The 20,614-nt window shown below is 40.1% G+C and overlaps 1 protein-coding gene across 1 annotated transcript in view; it reads right to left on the minus strand.

The window, feature by feature from the left end:
• Positions 1-818, minus strand: part of TRPC4 (transient receptor potential cation channel subfamily C member 4) — a 103,632-nt gene extending 102,814 nt beyond the window's left edge. Inside the window, exon 1 of the mRNA XM_086481906.1 lies at positions 441-818. Coding sequence (XP_086338032.1) covers positions 441-818 — 378 coding nt within the window. The remainder of the gene's footprint in view (positions 1-440) is intronic.
• Between the last annotated feature and the right edge of the window lie 19,796 nt (positions 819-20,614).

The following is a 20,614-nucleotide window of genomic DNA, read 5'->3' on the forward strand; positions in this document are numbered from 1 at the left end:
TTGAGTCGTTGACCATGACTCTTTGGGTGTGACCATCTAGCCAATTCCCGATCCACTGAATGGTCCAAGACATTTTTGACAATGAGGGTGGTGCGACACTGGCACAGGTTGCCCAGAGCAGCTGTGGCTGCCCCCTCCCTGGCAGTGTTCAAGGACAGGTTGGATGGGGCTTTGAGCAACCTGGTCTGGTGAAAGATGTCCCTGCCCATGGCAGGGGGGTAGGGCTAGATGACCCTAACCCAAACCATTCTATGATTCTATGATCTCTAAACACAAATAAATACAACGCATACAGCAACAGAGCCACTGATTTTCTGATTTTAAATACTTCTGTGCAAGGATGATGATTGGTTTTGTTTTTCTTTTTGCTTGCTCCCTTTGCACAATTTTTCTCTTTTCATTAGAGCACCCTACAAACATAGAGAAAATCCTGCACATACCTGTTTCTCCCCACTGGGCTTCTTGTGGTTTAACAGCAGCTCCACAGCACCAACTACCTCCTTTCGTATGGCATGCAACAGAGCGTCTCCCACATACACATTAAAACTTAAGAGCAGCTCAATGAGCTCAAGGTTCTCATTTTCAATTGCAATAAGGAGTGCAGTTCTTCCCAGGGGATCAATGCAATTAATATTGATCTTGAAATAAATTTCTGCTTCCTCCAAAGCTTTCTTTACACTGGCATAATCTCCTTTCTCCACAGCGTTCAGATAGGCTTTCTCTGAATGAGACAGTTCAGATTCTGCCCGTACAATACGAAGAGGGATACGATCTCTGTAGGGAGCATTGACACTTCTTTTGTAGTAGAACTGGGCCATATTTTATGCCATTCTAATACTTTGTCTCTGCAATATGAAAAGAAAGATTAAATCAGTTATATATTTCAGTGATACAGTGCACTAAATTAATATTCACGATATATAAGTATTTAAAACACTTTCTAAAAAGTGATGTCGAAACAAGTACACATGGTCTCTGTCAATACAACCTGTAAAATCACCAGCAAAACATGGAAAGCAAAACATATAACCAAGTTGTAGCAACTTACCAAGTCAAAGCATATCTTTCAGCATATCATTCGCTTGTATATATTCCTTAAATTTGTAGCAACCATGAGGTGATATGATACAGCATAGTTTGCACAAAATGGGGAACTCCACTTCATCCTTAATTTCTTCATTAAGTTCTACTACATCATGTTTCCCACAGTTTAAGAGTATGCTCATACACTGTTGCTGCTGCTCAGTAGACTACAGGGCACTTAACACCTTTTAAGCTTGATTGTGGTAGTGGTTATGCCACTTAGAGGTTGGTTCAGTTGCCTATCTAAGGTACCCAGGCCTCTTTGAGATGCACTAGTTGTCTCATCTGCACTCCAGCATGACTGAGTCTTTCATAAGGCGTGTGCACATTTGGTACCTCCATGTAAATGTCTCTGACACTAGATGCTTGTGTGTGGACAATTAAATACAGCCCTTATCTGTTTCTTTAGCTTGGGCAGAAAGAACATGTTAGAGTTGGAATAGTTAATAGCATTTACATCTTCCTAGTGCTGCTGAAATACTCCGACTTACCACAGCTTGCACAGTTCAGTGGTGAGCTTTCCTACTAAGATTTTGACTCAATCTCATATGCTATCAGAAAAAAAACATTTGTATAAAACACTATTCCAACCAGCACTTACTTACTATGTATAAATTAGAAGTCAGAGCCTAAAAGGAAAACCAAAATCCATATGAGATAAATTCCCAAGGACTGGTAGATAATATTCATGGTTTTGATTCTGAACTATTTAGTTCTAACGTAGAATTAATACTGAAACAATGCAACTATAAAAAACTGTAAAGTCTTACATTTAACACCCCTGCTTTTACCCTGTATACTTTGTGCAAGGACTTTGCAAAAATGATTCCTTCCATCAAGATGATTTTCTCCTGGCTCTATCTTCTCCATAAAAGAAAAGAAAAGAAAAAAAAAAAAGCGGGAAGAGAAAAAAATTACTTTGAATAACAAGGTACACAAAAAATATTTCCTTCTGCAGTTCAATTAGAGGTTGAGCAGCTTATTAATCAAAGAACTGTAGTTTCTTGTCACTTTCTCAGCTAACAACGCAAGTTGCAGCAACCCCTGCCTTTTCCTACATTTTCTTCGGGCATTAAAAAAAAATATATGGGGAGATCCTAGTTTAGAAAAGATAATGTGTATTTTAATAAAAACTGTGAGGTTTTGATTCATCAAAAATTTCACTAAACACTGTGATGAACGTAATAACTCATCTGCTCTAGTCTCCTTATGGAGTGCGATGAGAGGGAAGTACAAAGGCTGTTAGTAAGTTATTTTCTTTGTTTCCCAGAGCAGATCAAGAGGGCTTGATCCAGGTAGGAGACAGCAAAAGAGACACATTAGAAAGAATTCCCCTCCATACACAGGAGCTGAACAATTGCAATCCCTTGCAAGGTGTTTCCCAATTCTCCCTCCATTTTGGTGTCAGCCCACAGTCTGGGCTACTAGAGGTTGCACAGTCTGTGGATCACGTTGGATAAATCTCACTCTATGTAAAATAAAGTACATATCCATTGCATAGTTTTCTATCCCTGGAACAGGGATATCACATTCTTATTGTTAATGCACTGTATTTTACCTGTTTGCTTTTCACTCTTGCTTTTCAAAATTGCAAGTTCAATTCAATAAGAAAAAATATGTTCAGCTCCAAGTTAACAGATTTAAGTGTAGATGTTCACGAGTAGGTATCTTCAAGAAAGACGGGTAGCTATATTCCCATTACAGCCATGGAGATTTAGGGCTCCTTTCCACTGCTCATGAATTGTTACCTGGTGCTGGACGCTGAAGGGCATCCTGCTCAACTCCAGCTGCCATCCCAGAATGATAGGTCTCATAAGGGGCCTATTTCATATCTGTCAGGCAGATGTTGCGTTAACCCACAATAACGTACAAACATTATTCCATTTCTTAATATCAACAAAGAGTTCCCCATGACCCCTGGAGAAAATTGAGTGACTGCAGCTGGGAGGTTATTGCTAAAAGCTCCTCTCCCTTGAAAGCACAAGAACGAATAAACAAAACATTGCCTCCACATTTATTGGGAGTTAAACCAGCAATTAACTTGTATCAATGAAAATGGGCATCATACAGTAGAAGAAGAGTACAGCAATTTACAGATGGGATCTATTATGATTTCATTAGGATGATTTGGGGGGGGGTTGTTTCTTTGTTTTTATGATAAGTCTGAGGAAGGTCTATTATGGCTTTACTGTAAGCCCTAAGGAAAATACTTGCATTCTTGAATGAGGAAAATTAGACCTAAGCTTAGTTTGTCTCTTTCAGAAGAGACATGTTAAACATACATTGTCATTCTTCTAAATAGCTGTCCTCTACTAGCCTTTCTCTCTTGCCTGTTGCACCTCCTGAAAATAATCAGCCATAAATAAAGTTTTGTCATAACGAAAAATATATGTTTACATGCAACTAGAAAGTATAGATTGATGGCTGATACAGTAACCTCCTGAAAGGTGATATATACACCAAAGATAACGATTCATGGATGCTTACAAAAACAAAACACGTATTTTGATTTTATATACAGGTAGATAGTGTTGTGTGACAACTGACACTGTGCTATCACATGTAAATGCATGCATATGACAGATTTACCTGGGTACACCATGAGAGCTGCAAGAGCTAGGAGTAGCCAGCAGCGGTAAGGAAGTCTCCATTTGCTTTGAGTTCCTCTGCAGGAACAAGAGTCTAAAGAAACAAGAGGTCTAGTACACTAGACCAGTGTGAGGGGAATGAAAGAAAATAAACAACTTATGGTGCAAAATTTAGCAAAAGTGGAATTATAGTTTCCACAGAGTCCATACACCTGACACATAATAAAAATACTTCAGAGAAGAGATAAAGACAAAATACCATGCCCTGAAAATAGAAATGTAATCACCCATCAGAAACTCATTATAACCAGAAGGCAATAAATTCCACGTGACAGATTGTACCTGAGCCATACAAATATTCAGACTCATGGGCTCAAATTCATATCCTGGAGGAACTCTTTTTGTCTCTTTATTGAACTTGGTGAGAGGAATTAGGGACTGGGAAAAAAGTTCAAGATGAAGAGAAGAACTAACCTCCAATGTTATTCTGCTCTTGCCTGTCATCCCTATAATCCTGTCTGGTTATATTTAAGACATGCCATAACTAACAGAAGTTATTCAACATTTGGAGGAACCTATCTGACTTGAGTAAGAACATATAATGGCCTTGGTAAAGCAAAATAAATTCTTTTGATCAGTTTGGAGAAATATCACAACAACCTCTTTCTACATAATCTGTGGACTGGCTTTTATTTTTGAAAGGAAAAAAAAATATTACAACTAGCTTTGCATGACATTTGATGATTGACTCAACTGATAGCACTGAAAATTACTAGTGCTTTAAGAAGCAATAGTACATTCATCAGCATTCTGATCTATTAATCCATGCTCTTAGTTGGGAACTTAGTTACAGCACTTAAATAAAAGAGCGAAAACTTAATAATATCAAGCTGTGCAAGGATGAAACTTACTCTAAGACACTTTGTACGAAGAGATTATATAAGATACTATGTCCCTGGAATATCTGAATAACTAGTTCCCAACATGCACCTAATATTTTGAGATTGTACTAACTGTAAACCCAGCTGTGAGACGTTTCAAGATTAAGATTTATGCTAGAAAAAAAGCCTCACTGCATGAAAAAGCAAGAGGTATTAGTTTCAAAATAATCTCTAGTAGATAATTATGTCATAGCTGAAAATAAACTGTTTTCAAAGTGCATGTTTCTCCAAATACAGTTCAAAACCAATAAAACACTTAGCCTAATTTTCCCACAACTAGAAAAAACAGCATCAAATAGCATCAGATAGTTCAGTCATGAATGGATTGAAAGCAGCCCCATGGAGAAGGATGCTGGTGGATGAAAAGCTAGACATGAGCCAGCAATGTGCACTCACAGCCCAGAAGGCAAATCATATCCTGGGCTGCATCAAAAGAAGCGTGTCCAGCAGGTTGAGGGGGGTGATTCTGCCCCTCTACTCTGCTCTGGTGAGATCCCACCTGAAGTACTGCATCCAGCTCTGGGGTCCACAGGGAAAGGCATGGAGCTGTTGAAGTGGGTCCAGAGGAGAGCCACCAACATGGTCAGGGGTCTGGAACACCTCTCCTACAAAGAAAGGCTGAGGCAGTTGGGGTTGTTCAGCCTGGAGAAGAGAAAGCTCTGGGGAGACCTTATTGCAGCTTTTCAGTATATGAAGGAGGCTTATAAGAAAGATGGAGAAAGACTTTTAATCAAGGCCTATAGTGACAGGACAAGGGGCAACTGTTTTAAACTGAAAGAGGCTAGATTTAGACTAGATATTAGGAAGAAATTCAATACTGTGAGGGTGGTGAGACACTGGAATAGGTTGCCTAGAGCAGTTGTGGATGGCCCCTCCCTGGCAGTGTTCAACGCCAGGTTGGATGGGGCTTTGGGCAACCTGGTCTAATGAAAGATGTCCCCATCCATGGCAGGGGGGGTGGAATAGATTATTGTAATGGGTTTGCATGGCAAGGTTTTGGCAGCGGTGGGGGTTACAGGGGTGGCTTCTGTGAGGAGCTGCTAGAAGTTTCTCCCACGTCTGATACAACTAATGCCAGCTGGCTCTGAGATGGACCCACCACTGGCCAAGGCCGAGCCCATCGGCGATGGTGGTAGTGCCTCTGTGATAACATGTTTAAAAAAGAAAAAAAAAGTTACTGTACAGGAGCAATTGCAGTGAGAGAGAGGAGTGAGAATATGTGAAAGAAACATTTCTGCAGACAGGAAAGTCAGTGAAGAAGGAGGGGGAGGAGGTGCTCCAGGCACTGGAGCAGCGATTCCCCTGCAGCCTGTGGTGAAGACCATGATGAGGCAGGCTTTCCCCTGCAGCCCATGGGCGGTGGAGCAGTTATCTGCCTACATCCCTTGGAGAACCCCACACTGGAGTAGTGCATGCCTGAACAAAGCTGTGACCTCATGGGAAGCCTGCACCAGAGCAGGTTCCTGGCAGGACCTGTGGCCCATGGAGAGAAAGAAGCCCACGCTGGAGCAGATTTGCTGCTAGTGACCCCATGGGGACACCCATGCTGAAGCAGCCAGTTCCTGAAGGACCGTACACCATGAAGGAGACCCACATGGAGCAGTTTGTGAAGAACTGTAGCCCATGGGAAGGTCTTATGCTGGAGAAGTTCATGGAGGACTGTTTCCTGTGAGAGAGACCCCATGCTGGAGCAGGGGAAGAGTGTGAGGAGTCCTCCCTCTGAGGAGGAAGGAGGGGCAGAAACAACAGTGAAATGAACTGACCACAACCCCCAGTCCCTGTCCCCCTGTGCCACTCAGGAGGGAGGAGGGAGAGAAATAGGGAACAAAGCTAAGCCTGGGAAAGAAGGGAGGGATGGGGGGAAGGGGTTTTAAGATTTGGGTTTATTTCTCATTAGTCTCTCTGAGTTGATTGGTGATAAATTACATTTTTTCCCCATGTTGAGTCTGTTTTGCCCATGACAGTAAATGCTGAGTGATCTCCCTGTCCTCAGCTCGACCCATGAGCCTGTTACATTTTCTCTCCCCTGTCCAGCTGAGGAGGTGGAGTGATAGAGCGGCTTTGGTGGGCACCTGGCATCCAGCCAGGATAAACCCACCACAATGATCTTTAAAGGTCTCTTCTGATCCAAACCATTCCATGATTCTATGTTGTCTTTATGATTTTCTTTACTAGTATTTACAAATATTCTATTCATCACCAAGCTAGAATAAATATTAAGAAAAATATTGAATACTGTTATATACATTATTATAAAAAATATTCAATTACTTTCATGTCATTAGTACGACCACATTATATACTATATACTTTAAGATATACTTTAAGAACTTAAGGGAAGGTTTTGAAAATACAATCCTAAACCTACAAAACATTGCAGTTTGACATTAGTAAAATTTTTAGCTATAAGATGAGTAATTGTAACAGATAAAATATCATGGACCTATTGACCACTACAGTCAAGCCATTTGCAATGACAGGAAACCAGGCAGAATGTTTTAGCGCTTCTCCAGTGGCATGAGATGTGTCCAAATGCGGTACAGAGTCAACCTCCCATGGAAGACTCATCTCATCTAATTTTAGGAGCACAGCTGATTTATTTAAATATTGACATTTATCATCATGTTTATGCATTTCCTAGGGTATTTCATCCCACCTTCCACTATTTCTACAGAAGCGCACAGGTTTTCTTGGCAGGTGCCATGTCACACGTCACAGCCCTGGGCTGATGCAAGCCCTGTGCCAATGTCCTGGGCATCTCAAATGGCCCAAATACCCAGATTCTGCTTTAGCAACTGACTCCTGCCCTCAGTGTTTACAGTTGAGAGTAAGGCACTTCTTGAGTATAATTTGTCTGGCTTGTTTTAGCTAGCTACATTAGGATGAGAAGTCATACCCTTCTATTAACACAGTTAAAAACTATTTTGGTTTTACTTTCCCTTTCAAGGGCCTCCTCAGCTTGATTTATGGCTACTCTCACATTATTGGACTTTGTGACCTCTAAAACCTAGCTTACTGTATTGATCCATCCTTTCTCCCTTGTCTGTAGGCTCTCAGTTACTCTGATTTCCTTTCTAAACGGAAGACTCAGTCAACTAGGTTTAGAATCCTTTTCCACATATTTTTTAAAAGTATGTTTGGAAGCAAAAGTTGCAATTACATTTTGTGCTAAAAAAATCTAAGACACATTTACATTAACCTTTATTCCAAATCAAATTTGGGGTCGATTTTAGATGAAAGTAAGCAAACTAGTGTCAGAGAGCATATTGAGGTTCAGAAAGCTTATATTTTCATATACGCTGGTAATTATAAATAGTCAATAGGCTCAGCAATACAGTTTTTCAGCAGTTCTTTCATTTACCAGAAAATTTCCGCAGACCTGGAATAGCTAGTAGCGTAGAACTCGGAATAGTCACTTGAAAAGAGGGGGAATCTTAGTCAAATCTCTTCCCAGGAGGGTCTCGTAATTACCAAGTTATTGGATTTTGCAGCATCTCTGCCTCTCTCAGAAATCCGGCATTAGAAGGGAAAAAAAAGGAAAAAATATACTTGAAGACTAGATATTGCCTAGGCTAGTCAGCTATCATTGGTCAACATCAGCTGTACCCACCGAAGTGCGCGCGCACACGCACAGACACACGCACAGACACACACACACACACACTCTCTCTCTCTCTCTCTCTCTCTCTCTGTATACAGTGCTTCCTGCCCTCTGCAGATGTCAGGGAAACATCATCAGCACCTGAGCAGGAGAAATACATAAAAGAAGAAAACCATAATACTTCAACAGAAAATTGATTCTTACAGGAAAAGATTTCTTTCTTAATAAGCGGTTTCCTTTACACCTGCTACAGACCAGTATTTCAAATTATATGGGACTGTATTTTTCATATGTGTTTTTCAGGGAGGAATGGCAACATTCCACCTTCTTTGCAAACCTTTAACATTTCCACTATTTATCACTATTTGGTAATTCTATATTTCTTAAGAAATGTATTATTAATTTTGCTGTTGCTAAAATAAAACATTGGAAATTGTCTTCTTCTGCTATATCATGTATATATATATACATGCACATTATAACCACAGGTACATAGAAGTTTCCTCATCAAAGTTAAACCTGAAAAAAAAATTGCAATCAGATTTCCTTGGCTTATATGCAACCTCTGCTTTTCCCTTATTTGCTTCCCCTACATATATGATCATATTCTCACTATTTTTCCAGGGGACCCTACCTGCATTTCCCTTCCATGCTGTCCCCTACCCCAAAACACTATCATAGCTGGGTGCGACGGAGAGGGAGGAGTATCAGAGTGACCCACCAGGAGATACCAAGGGCCTCTGTGACAAGCCACTTCTATTGCTGGCCACAGTGATTGTGCTTACATATTGCAACCCTTTCAGAGACAGGAAAAGACACACAATGAAAACACATCTCCTTCAGCAGATGGGCAGCTGGATGGACACAGATGTGTTCCACAGTATCCACATGGGCAACTTCTGAAATCCTCATTGATGCTACCCTTCTAAAGATACTTTCTTTCCATGACTGATCACTAAGTTATACTCATTAGAGCATTATTTTGCTATATAGCTTCTTGTATGATGTCATCAAAAGTATGCTTCTGAATTTGCTCATGAAGTTTGCTTTTCAGATTATTTGCGTGAAAAGAGCGAAACTTCATAAGAAGTAGCTATAGAAGCACCCTGCTCAGGAAACCAGAACACTTTGACAAGTGAATAACATTCTGATTTCTCTGTGATCTTTTGAAACTATTTTATACGCACTTTTCACAGCAAAGGAAAGTTTCTGACATTTGTTATATTCATGGAAGTATGAAATTTTCTTTCTAAAATAGATTTGTGACATACCAGCTCTAATCTGACAGAGAATCCTGTTCGATACACAGTAAAAAAGACGTTCAAAGGGATTTTTTTGAAAGCAGGACTCTAGCTCTGATAAATCCCAGTCCAAAAGAAGCATGAAGTTTCTTCACTTCCAGTCATCAGGACAGACTGTTTCACTTAAACAAGAACAAAAGAAATGCAGATAAACCTTTGATTTCTGAACCCAGAATCAGTCCAGATACTGCTGTATAACCAAATGTCTAGACAAGTAACTTAAACATGCCTCTAGCACTGAGGTCAACTGCATAGGCTGTGCCCATACTGTTAAACTCTCTTGGTCCCAAAACAGGACAGCTGAATGAGAACTGTCTACTGGGAATAAATTGGGGTCCATGCTAACTCCTAAACTGTGCCTGGAATTTTTCGTAGGAAGATGTTAACTGGCTTGAGCCAACACTATTCCGGGGACTGTTCTAACAACTTCAGCTGCATGTGATGCAGTTCCACTGTCCATCCATGCCTTCTACCACTGTTCATTTTGCTATTTATTTTATTTGTTATTGCTGGCAATACAATATATGTGGTCCTAACCTGAAAGTTAATTTTTCATTGTTAAAACTATGATCCGCTTCAGACTTGAAAACTAACAATAGCAAAAGTAGCAATTTGGACTTTAGCACTGAGTCACTCATGCAAGAGATAAACTGAACAGTGCAATATAGTACACGTTTCCTATGAGGCTGTTGATTAATTTGGAATAGAGCTAAACCTCTTGGTTTCGCTCTGGTTTAAAATACTCTATAATCCACGTTGTAGTAAAGCAAAGAACATGACATAGTATACAGCTGTCAGTGGACGGGGAGGCAGGCTGTCATGTCTGCTTATATGTGTTCTGGCTTCACAATCAGCAAGGCAGGACATCAGCTAGAAAGAACAACTTTCAGGGGCCAAGACACAATGGATATATGTCAGATTAAATTCTACCAGTGTCTTACATTAGCAGCTTAAGAGATCAAGTCCCAGGAGAGTGCAAATGCCGTCACTGAATATGATAAACCTTTAATGCAGTGACACGGATTACTTGCTTAGATTTTTTTTTGTCAATTTTAAGACAGGACGCAATTTCATAGCAATTTTGGGGATTTAAAGCATAGTGCTTCATCCATACTGTAAGGATGTTCTGTAAATTTACTTAGGCCGTACTGAATGGGAGGAAATGTTCATCTTCTAGAACTGACATTACATCAGATATTAGTTGAGAATGACAGGCTTTTCCTGTAACAGTGGCCTTTAAGGTCAGGACTGGTATCAGCCTGAGGTTTGAGAAATACCAAAAGATCAGTTTCAGGAGATTATGGAAAAAAATATTGTTAAGAAATATTAGAAATTATTAACAGATCATACAGGGGTAGGATGATCTGAGGCCAGGCACACAGTATTGCAAATCTGTATAATTGTTAAAATCAGAGGTATTCAAGAACTTGCTTCTTCAAATACAGCTAAAACTGAGTCTAATTTCACTTACTTTCTGGGTGAAAAAACAGATAGCTACCCACATGAAAAAGAATGAGCACCACAAACTCACAGATAAGATTGTCATTAGATAATTATCTAATTAGCTGATTATCATTAGATGATAATAGCTCTCTAGTACATATTACATTAGTTCACCTTCCCAGTTTTATTTAAATTAAAAAGAGGCACTCTTTGGAAAGAAAAACAACATGCATGGTTACCTCTTGCTGATGGGTATCAGTATGCAAATATCCTTGGGGAAGTGTGGGAATGACCCTGAAGCCTGAACTATATGTTCTTGCTCAGAAGCGAATACTGAAGCATTTAAGCCTGCTACCAGAGCAAAGGAGGGAAAGACTGCTTTCCACTGACTGATACGAACCTGTTGTTTGAAATGACGGAGCATGAATGATGTCAGCCCAGCCTACACACGGTAGGCAGCCAGTTTGGGGTGGGAAGGACAGAGAAGGCAGTAACACAGATAATGATCTTAATGAGTGACTGCACCATCCAGTTGAGCTGACCTCCCTGTCTCCTTGGCTGGCGTTATTCTCCTGGGTAAATTCAAGTAGCTCTCCAAAATAATTTTCAAGAGAAAGTACTTCAGTTTCATCTTAATACACAGAAGGCCTTCTTCCAGCATTTCTAACAGTAGCACTGACCTTATGCTCTGTGGATGTGATCCCGCAGCATTCACACAGCACTGCAACATTCCTCAGGAGATGTGGGGAGTGGGCTGTCCCCTGCTCATGGAGAGCATGGGCAGTCTTTCTCCAAATGAGGAAAGCATGGGAGAAGAAGCAATATACAATTTCTGCTTAGAAATCAAACTATGGTTAGGCAGAAAGGGTCTGACTGTGCAAGTTCACTTGAGGAGGAAAGGGGAGGGGAGGCGGAGTAGTCTGGGAAATACAAGACATAAGCATTACTTGCAGAAGTTATGCTACAAGTGGTAGTGATTTTTCTATGTTTCAGGATATGTTTACGTGCAGATCCACATGGCTTCCCATGCTTCACGTGATAAAGCTCCAGACAGCATGCAGTTTGTCCAGAAAAAGGAGGTTTTGGGCAGATTGCCCAAATACCTTTAGTAAAGTCTTGCTAATCAAAACACTCCAATGTGGGTCCGTTTTCAGATGTACAAGCTAAGCCACCCTGAGGATAAATTAAAGTACTTTCTAGAGTTTAGGGCCAATAGAGACACAGTTGTGAAGAGATCTGTGTACAAACATATACGGTCACGTAAACATTTTAGTACTGGCTGCTGCCCTCAGAGTGGTATGTGTATTTTGTGGGGAGCCTCAAAAGAGACTGAACTAAAATAAAACAAAAGCTGGCAAGAAACAAAGACTAGTTACGGGGTAATGTTCAGTCTTTGGAATTTATTGGGTTGTTTCAACCCAAATCCTTAATGATTCTGCCCTCACACTGCTTATTCAGAAACATGTGAGTCAGTGCATTTTAATATATTTTGCTTAAAGATTTCATAAAAAATAAAATCAGGAAAACTTATTACCTAAGCTCAGCTACCAATAATAACACACTAACTCATGTAAAAAGGACTACAATGATCAATCAAATCAAAGTCAAACTGATATTAAAGCAAACCAATTATGTGCAATAGTAGACAATGTTACATAACCTAATTAGTTAGATAACACAAAATATAGTTTTACAAGTCTAGAAAAGATGGTTACCCATTGGCTATAAACTCACAAAATTAATTTGCTTGAAATCAATCAAATATTTAATTTGGTTAGTTAACTAGCTTAACACCAAAATCTCATTACTATCTGGAACAAAGCCTGACAAAAATAATGATAATTTCTTTCTCAAGAAATTCTATTCTTATGTGATGACTAACCGCTTCCTGCCCTTGTAGCAATAAAGGGTCCAAAGAATAGAATAGAAAACCGGAAGACTGGCAAATCCTGTTTACCAGAAGCCATCAAATGACAGCTTCATGTCACTCAGGACCTTTAAATGTATAGAACAGAACATGCTCTAATGAATAGCTTGATGAGGTATTATATAAGGCTGCATAAATCCAGGGGAATATTTCTTTCCAGAAATTTGCCTGTATGGCTAGACTGTCATTTATACATATGCCCAAATCACAATTCAGGATTAAAAGTTTCTTGCTAAATGAGAACAGTAGTGAAAAATATAAATAGTATCAATAAGAGCCGGGAAGTGGTCAAACAAGAAAGCTGTCATGTGGATTCCCTGGCTTACAAAGGTGTCTCTGTTATAGTGCTCTATAGATCCCTGACCTAGCAGTAACTACGTGAGATTGGTAATAGCTGAAATAGTTTGAGCACCCTTCAGGAAATTTGCATTTTCTTCCTTGGGTGGGAAAAGGTCAGAAGAATATACATCACCATAGTAGAACACGAAAACTTTCAAAACAGATCACTGGAAAATCTTAACAACAAATGCGGCTCCTCAACACTCACTTATGAGCTGCTTTCTGAAGTATTACGTAAAGTCTTTTCTCCTAAATAATGACTCCTCTCCAAAATATATAATTATTCCAGCATGTTATTCACAGGAAAAATATATTTGACAGAGATGGAAATAGGAAATAATTGATATAGAAAACTTTCATTGTGGAAAACACACCTTGTCATGATTTCCAAATGGCAGAGGATTAATTCTGCATTCTTTTAGTCCAGTTTTTCACTCATCTATTTTAAAAAGTAACCATTTAGATTTATCTCTGGAACCAGGCAGTAAGCAACTTCATTTTGAAGCATCTGTATCATGTTTCCTGCACCTAGAGACAGAGGGGTCAAGTTCATCTAAACACAAACTAGCCTAACTTAGAGCTGCAACCAATTCTCAATTTGGGAATACTTGCTTGGCAAGACAGATAAAAGCTGCAGAGAACAGGGAGTGCTTCTAAAATTTCAGCAAAATGAAACTTTGTTACTAGGAACTCTTTGAAACATTATTTTAGCTATCAAGAAGCTTAGATGTTATGAGAGATCCACAGACTTAAGGATTTCACCTCATCTGAACTTTGTTATAAGGCAGGTCAAGGGAAAATCATCATTGCTTCCTGGTCCTGAGAAGTCAGAACTGGAACGAGGATTCCTAGATCACCAAACCCAGCCTCTTTATCATGGGTAGCTCTCTCAGACAATTTCTTCTTGAACAGATCAGACTCCCTGTTAAGAGGTGGTTGGGATCCCCCTGCTTGACCCACCTTCCTCTCCGCTGCTTCTGTGAGTGGTGGTAGACAGAGCTTCACTTCTCTGACAAGATAATTTCCTGGATCCTAAATTAGGTTCAGCTGTTGAGGACTGCTGATGGGATTATCCTTCCTCCAGAACATCTGGAGAAAGAGCTGGTTTTCCTTTAGACTTCATTTTGCCAGGCAGCAGAAGCCTGGGTCCTTTACAGCTCCAGCCCATTGCTCACACATTGATGCCACCTGAAATGCCACAGGGTGCCCTACCTGTCACCCAGCTGCTGCCCTGAAAGGGCATGGGTCTCCTCCAGCTTTTGTATCACACCCCAAGCCCCTGGTACCTTCAGGCATTCAACTGGCCATAGGTGCCTGAGGGCAGCTGAACTGAATTTTCAGTCTCCTTCCATGTTTGCACTACTTCTTTGCCATATCACTTTTTCTGAGTGACCTGAAGTATACATGTTACTCCAAGACACACTTCCCTGCCTTCTCGTACAATGATTTCAGTACTTCTCTATCTCATGCTTAGATATTTTGCTTAAGTTCTAGACCTTCAATCGCCTTGTTCAAGGCTCTATCATAATCACCACCTTCAGTCTGTTGACAACCCATGTTCTTTTCTTCCTCAGCTGTTTTCTGTCAATAAGCTTCCACTGTAAGGAAAAAAAAAAACTTTTTAAAATTATTCTATAAATGCTTAATCTTGTAATTTGCACTGCTAGATAGATTGGACTAACCTTTCATACTTCCTGCAATAGTGAAGTAACTGGTCTCAAGGGCAAAGCAAAAGAAACCTCATGATGCATGTACTTAATTCTGCAATGATGCATATATGTAAGAATTTTTTTCTTCCAGCCTTGCAGCAATCAGCTTCCTCCCCAGTGCTTGAGTTTTAGTCAGTTTTCTCTTTACTTACATGTATTACACAGGTTTCTGCTTCTCTTAGTACCCAGTAAGTCTGATGCTGTGAATGCTTGTAGTTATGAATGTCAAATGTTCCCTGTGAACTGCATGAACTTTATTCTCAAAAACTTTGTTCTAAATATACCTTCCACCATTTTATTTTATCAAGTAAGAAAGGTGGAACACAAATATGAGCCATTATTTTGTTCTTTCTTTATTTTATTTTATTTTATTTTATTTCATTTCATTTTATTTATCAGATATGCCAGTGAAGCAAGACAGAGACCATCATCAAGTGGCTAAAAAGAGAAGTTTATAGTGTACTGTTTTGGTTTTTTTCAAGTAAATAAAATAACATTCATCTCATACTAGTGAATGTAAAAGGTAAATACTGTAGATATTAACACATTCAGTGGTGCTTCACCCATATTCAACCTACCCAAGTTTAGACAGCTTGATAAGGTTTCTAAGTCGGAATGTATTGATCCTGGACTCCTTCTAGAGTCAGTGAAGAAAGACAAGGAAAGTCCTGCTGCAAGCAACTCAGTCAAATCTCCTTTTCTTTCTTTTGACTGGCATAGGTGGGTATGAATCTAGGCCTGAACATCTGCATTTGAAGAAGTTTCTGAACCAAAGACATTCAGAAAGTTCACTTTGAATAGAAAAAATCGCAAATAAGAGATCATACATGATCAAAACCAAAGGAAGACAAATGTACAAAGTAAGACATGCCCCTGCCTTGATTAGGAATATCTCCTGATACGTGGGATATGCAGGTTCCTGTCACTACCGTAAATCAGATACAGCAATAATCTAACTGCAGGCTACGGGGCAATCTTGTTTTGGAAAGTTTTGCCTTTGCAGGAAACCTATTTCTCACTAATTCCCTTCTAAGTATGAACACATATAGCAGCAGACGATGGACTGGCGCCATGAGTTGTGGCACATGTCCCCTTTCAGACACTGTGCTAAACCAACATACCAAACCATTAGTGACCACTAGAAATCTCGTTAAACACGCTGAAAGATTAAAGAAACTCACCCATGTTCGGGGGACATATATATATATATATATACAATGCACTATAATTGAAGTAATACCTACTTTTCCTTTAAATTAGTTTTCTAAGAGGTGAAATTGACCCTAAACTACTTAAAGAAGATGACCTTCACGTGTGCAAGCTATTGCAATTAATCATCATTGTGCAAGTGCATCCTACATTCTTCCATAGTCCCCTGCCTGCTAACATTGCACAGTTGATAATATGAGTGTATGAATTTCTTTCAAAATTAGTTGCTAATGACGGAGTTTCCATTCGCAATTTTTTTTTCTTCTAAAGATGAGTGCTGAATATATGAAGCTGGCCACAACCCACCTAAACCAAAGGCAAAACCAGCTATTAGTAACACTGCTATATACTTCTAAGTAATCTTCATGCTCTGTCTTGAAAGTAATAAGCTTTTTGACTCCATGCATCTATTACAATATCATTGCAAAATACATTTTAAAATCCTAATTTTCAGTCTAAAATTACTCATAGACAATTCATACTCATTTTTTCCTGTTCTAGCAGCTGCTTATAGCAAAACATTTGGAACTCCCCAACATATACCTTCATGATGCATTTGTAGAAAACAGTATCTTAGGCTCTTTGACTTAGTTTCTGAATCGCTCTAGGATTCAACTTAAATGAAGGATTAAAGTTATCTTTAGTAGAAATAGGTAGACTACCTGCATTGTCATTTTCTCTTTAAGAAGGAATTCAGCTTTCTTTCTGACTTCAGGGAACAGGAAGAAATTTAAATAATGGTATTTTGATATTGAACTTCTGAAATAAACTTATTCCTGTGAGCAAGGAATAAAGTAGTACTACTAACATGAATGAGAACAACTCGGTGTAGCTATAAAAAACAATGTTGTAAAGACAATGTAAGTTTAGATACTACCTAATAGCTGCAGCATTTTACATTTCATCTTCTCACTTATTAGATTGCCATGTTAATATGCAATCAGGCCAATGTTTTGAATAATCAGCACATTGTTCCAAAGCATCATGGTTCTAAACATTCATTTAAGCACCTTTTAACATGATTTTTTAAAAATAACATCAGGTTCCATCCAAGGGTGTGCAGGCTCTCAGAAAATTGTGTTTTATAAAATCAGAACACATCTCACAGTGTTTACACATAGATTTTGGAACATAGGAGACCAACACCATATAAATTGTTTCAGGTTCCAAGCAAGTGCAAGACAGAAGACAAAGACCTTGGCCAAGATGAATTTTAGTTGCCAGGAAAACTTTCTGAAGTAAAAGAGAGAGGCAAAGCAAGAAAGAAAATTGTCTCTGAAGCAGATAAGAGTGGACACATCAGGACCTGATGAAACAAAAACAAGTATATAGGGAGAACATGAGGGCACAAATGAAACTGCAAAGAAAATGCTGAAAAACTAGCGGCAACTCTGTTAGAAATTCCTTAAGCAGGAGGTGCCTTAACAATAAGGAACAGATTACTCTGGCCTGACAGTAACATCTTCCCTGAAAGCACAGCTAGCACATTTCACTATAGCAACATGCCCTCCAGCCATCTCTTCCCTACAACCAAACTGCTGTCCTTGGCAGAGATCTCCATAGGTCCCTGCTTGGTTGGGCTGCCCCACATGACATACATCATCACCAGGCCAGCTACAGCCAGCTACGCTGAACACTGCACACCGCTGAAGTGAGTTAGTGCCCTGGTGTTCTGGCCAACACCAGTGGCTTCTATCCAAGGAAATCTAAAATTATGTAATGACCAAGAGCTACAGCTACAGAAATGCAATAGCCATTAACAAATAATCAGGAACTGTTAACGTAACAGCATTCACCATAAAAACATTTGACGCTGTTTTACCAGAGCTCTGAGGAGAAAAGTGGGCAAATAAATTAAAATAATCCCATTTAAAATTAAGGCTTGTGAATGGAAAGAAGATTTCCTTTGGGAAAGATTAAGAGAAATATTCAAAGCAATTTTTTTACAGCAGCAAAAATTTAAGGCTATCAGATGACTGGGACAGCATGCTACTGAAGCATACATCCCTCAGTCCTCTACACATACTGCTTGGAAAGGGGAAAAATTAAATTGCCATTGGTACGTGCTCTGCTTGAGTGCTTACTCAACTCTGGTTGAGTAAAGAAATGCTAAAAGCGGTTTTACTGTTGTTTGCAGTAACCATTATCATGGTAAAAATGAGTAACTTTGTTTTTCAGAGGTTGAACTGTTGCTAGACTAATCCCACTTGGTTGCTTAGATAGTGATACAAGTGAGACTAATTCAAGGGTAGTATAATTTAGACATTGCCTTTGCAGAGCAGTTCCACTGCTCACTGCACTGTGGCACGTCAGGAAGAACTTAATCAAGCTAATTGTCTGAACACATAAGGTCAACCTCAAGGTAGAAAACCCAGCTGGTAATAAAATCCTCTTCTTCTCAAAAACAATTACTTGGTTTGACTGAACAAGGGTATCTTGATCCTGCATATCGTGGAGATTAGTAAGAGTAAAAAAAAGTTCACCATTTTTAGCAGTGGCTTAGCAACTGACAGGACTGGGTCAGAAAAGAAATTGTAACAAAACAACAACAACAAATGGACAGAGGATCAAGCCACAGAATGTGTCCATCTGAATATGGTAAATTACACAGAACTGAGAATCACACCGAGTGGCAGGGGACCCTAAAAGTACACTCATATTTATTTTTGAAAAACAACCAACTGTTTAGATGAGAGCTGTGTCAAAGTGCTGCATATATTTGACAATCATTTACTGGCAAGTTCTTGGCATTTTGCTTCAGGCAATCTCATGTCCTTAGACTACTTCTTTTTGGAGGATAAAACTGTGTGTGGGATTCAGTTCAGGGTTAAGACACCTACGTTAAATGTCTAAATGTAGACATCAACATTTGAGGTAAGTCCCTAAACTCCCTCTGTTGTCAGTGGATAGCCAGGATGGGATTAGATTTTCTAAACAGAGTCTAGTGTCCTTTAAGATATCCTACGTGCTTGAGACATCCCTAGGGATTGGCCAAAAAAAAGAGTATATCTTTCTTTGTCCACAGGTAGAAGGCAAGTAGGATGCCATCTCAGATGTCACTGGACATGTACCTTCAGGCAACTTTAACATAGCTTTAGTCAGTAGAATTAGCAGCACCTGTAAAGTGATTCAACTTGCCTTAGGTATCTACAGGCAGTCAGCTGCAACACTTTCCAGGCTATGCTCTCACCTAGCATACTTATGGATACCTGCATGTAGACCCTGTGTGGGTCTGGAGGCAAATCCCATATGCTGAGTAGAATTCAATTGCTTGAATATTGGTGTGTAGGGGCATCAGATGATACATTAGGGTACCAGAAATGTCCACAGCGAGCTAACAGTTATGACACAAACCCAGTGGAAGACCTGTGCCCTTCCTGATTGACAGCTCTGCCCCAAACACATTGAGTGTGGCTCTGCCTGAGAACCAGTGATGCTGGTAAACCAGCCTGTGTTTCAGATCAGCAGTGTAAGCGCCAGCTCACAGACTCCCTGTGGCTGCCCACAGTAACCTCTCATTAATCACAGAATCGCAGAATCATTATGTTGGAATAGGCCTCTAAGATCATCAGTTCCAGCTGTCAGCCTAATACCACTATGCCCACTAAACCATACCTAGAAGCTATATTAACATGTTTTTGAACACCTCCAGGGATGGTGACTCCACCACTTCCCTGGGCAGCCTGTTCCAATGTTTGACCACTCTTTCAGTTAAGAAATTTTTCCTAATGCCCAATCCAAACATCCCTTGGTGCAAATTGAGGCCATTTCCTCTTGTCCTATCTATCAGTAGTTACTTGGGAGAAGAGACCAACTCTTACCTCCCTACAACCTCCTTTCAGGTAGTTGTAGAGAGCGATAAGGTCTCCCCTCAGCCTCCTCTTCTCCAGACTAAACAATCCTGGGTCCCTCAGTCACTCCTCAAAAGACCCATTCTCCAATCCCTTCACCAGCTTCATTGCCCTTCTCTGGACACACTCCAGCACCTTAGTGTCTTTCTTGGAGGAGGGGCCCAAAACTGCACACAGTATTCGAGGTGCGGCCTCACCAGTGTTGAGTACAGGGGCACGATCACCTCCCTACTCCTGCTGGCCACACTATTTCTGATACAGGCCAGGATGCTGTTGGCCTTCTTGGCCACCTAGGCACACTGCCGGCTCATGTTCAGCTGGCTGTCGACCAGCACCCCCACGTCCTTTTCTGCCAGGCAGTTTTCCAGCCACTCATGCATGAGCCTGTAGCGTTGCATGGGGTTGTGGTGACCCAAGTGCAAGACCCAGCACTTGGCCTTGTTAATCTTCATACCGTTGGCCTCAGCCCATGAATCCAGCCTGTCCAGGTCCCTCTGCAAAGCCTCTCTGCTCTCAAGCAGATCAACACTCCCACCCAATTTTGTGTCATCTGCAAACTTACTGAGGATGCACTCAATACCCTCATCCAGATCATTGATAAAGATACTAAACAAGACTGGCC

This window comes from Leptosomus discolor, chromosome 1, assembly GCF_034619465.1.
Source record: "Leptosomus discolor isolate bLepDis1 chromosome 1, bLepDis1.hap2, whole genome shotgun sequence".
Taxonomy (NCBI): Eukaryota; Metazoa; Chordata; class Aves; order Leptosomiformes; family Leptosomidae; genus Leptosomus; species Leptosomus discolor.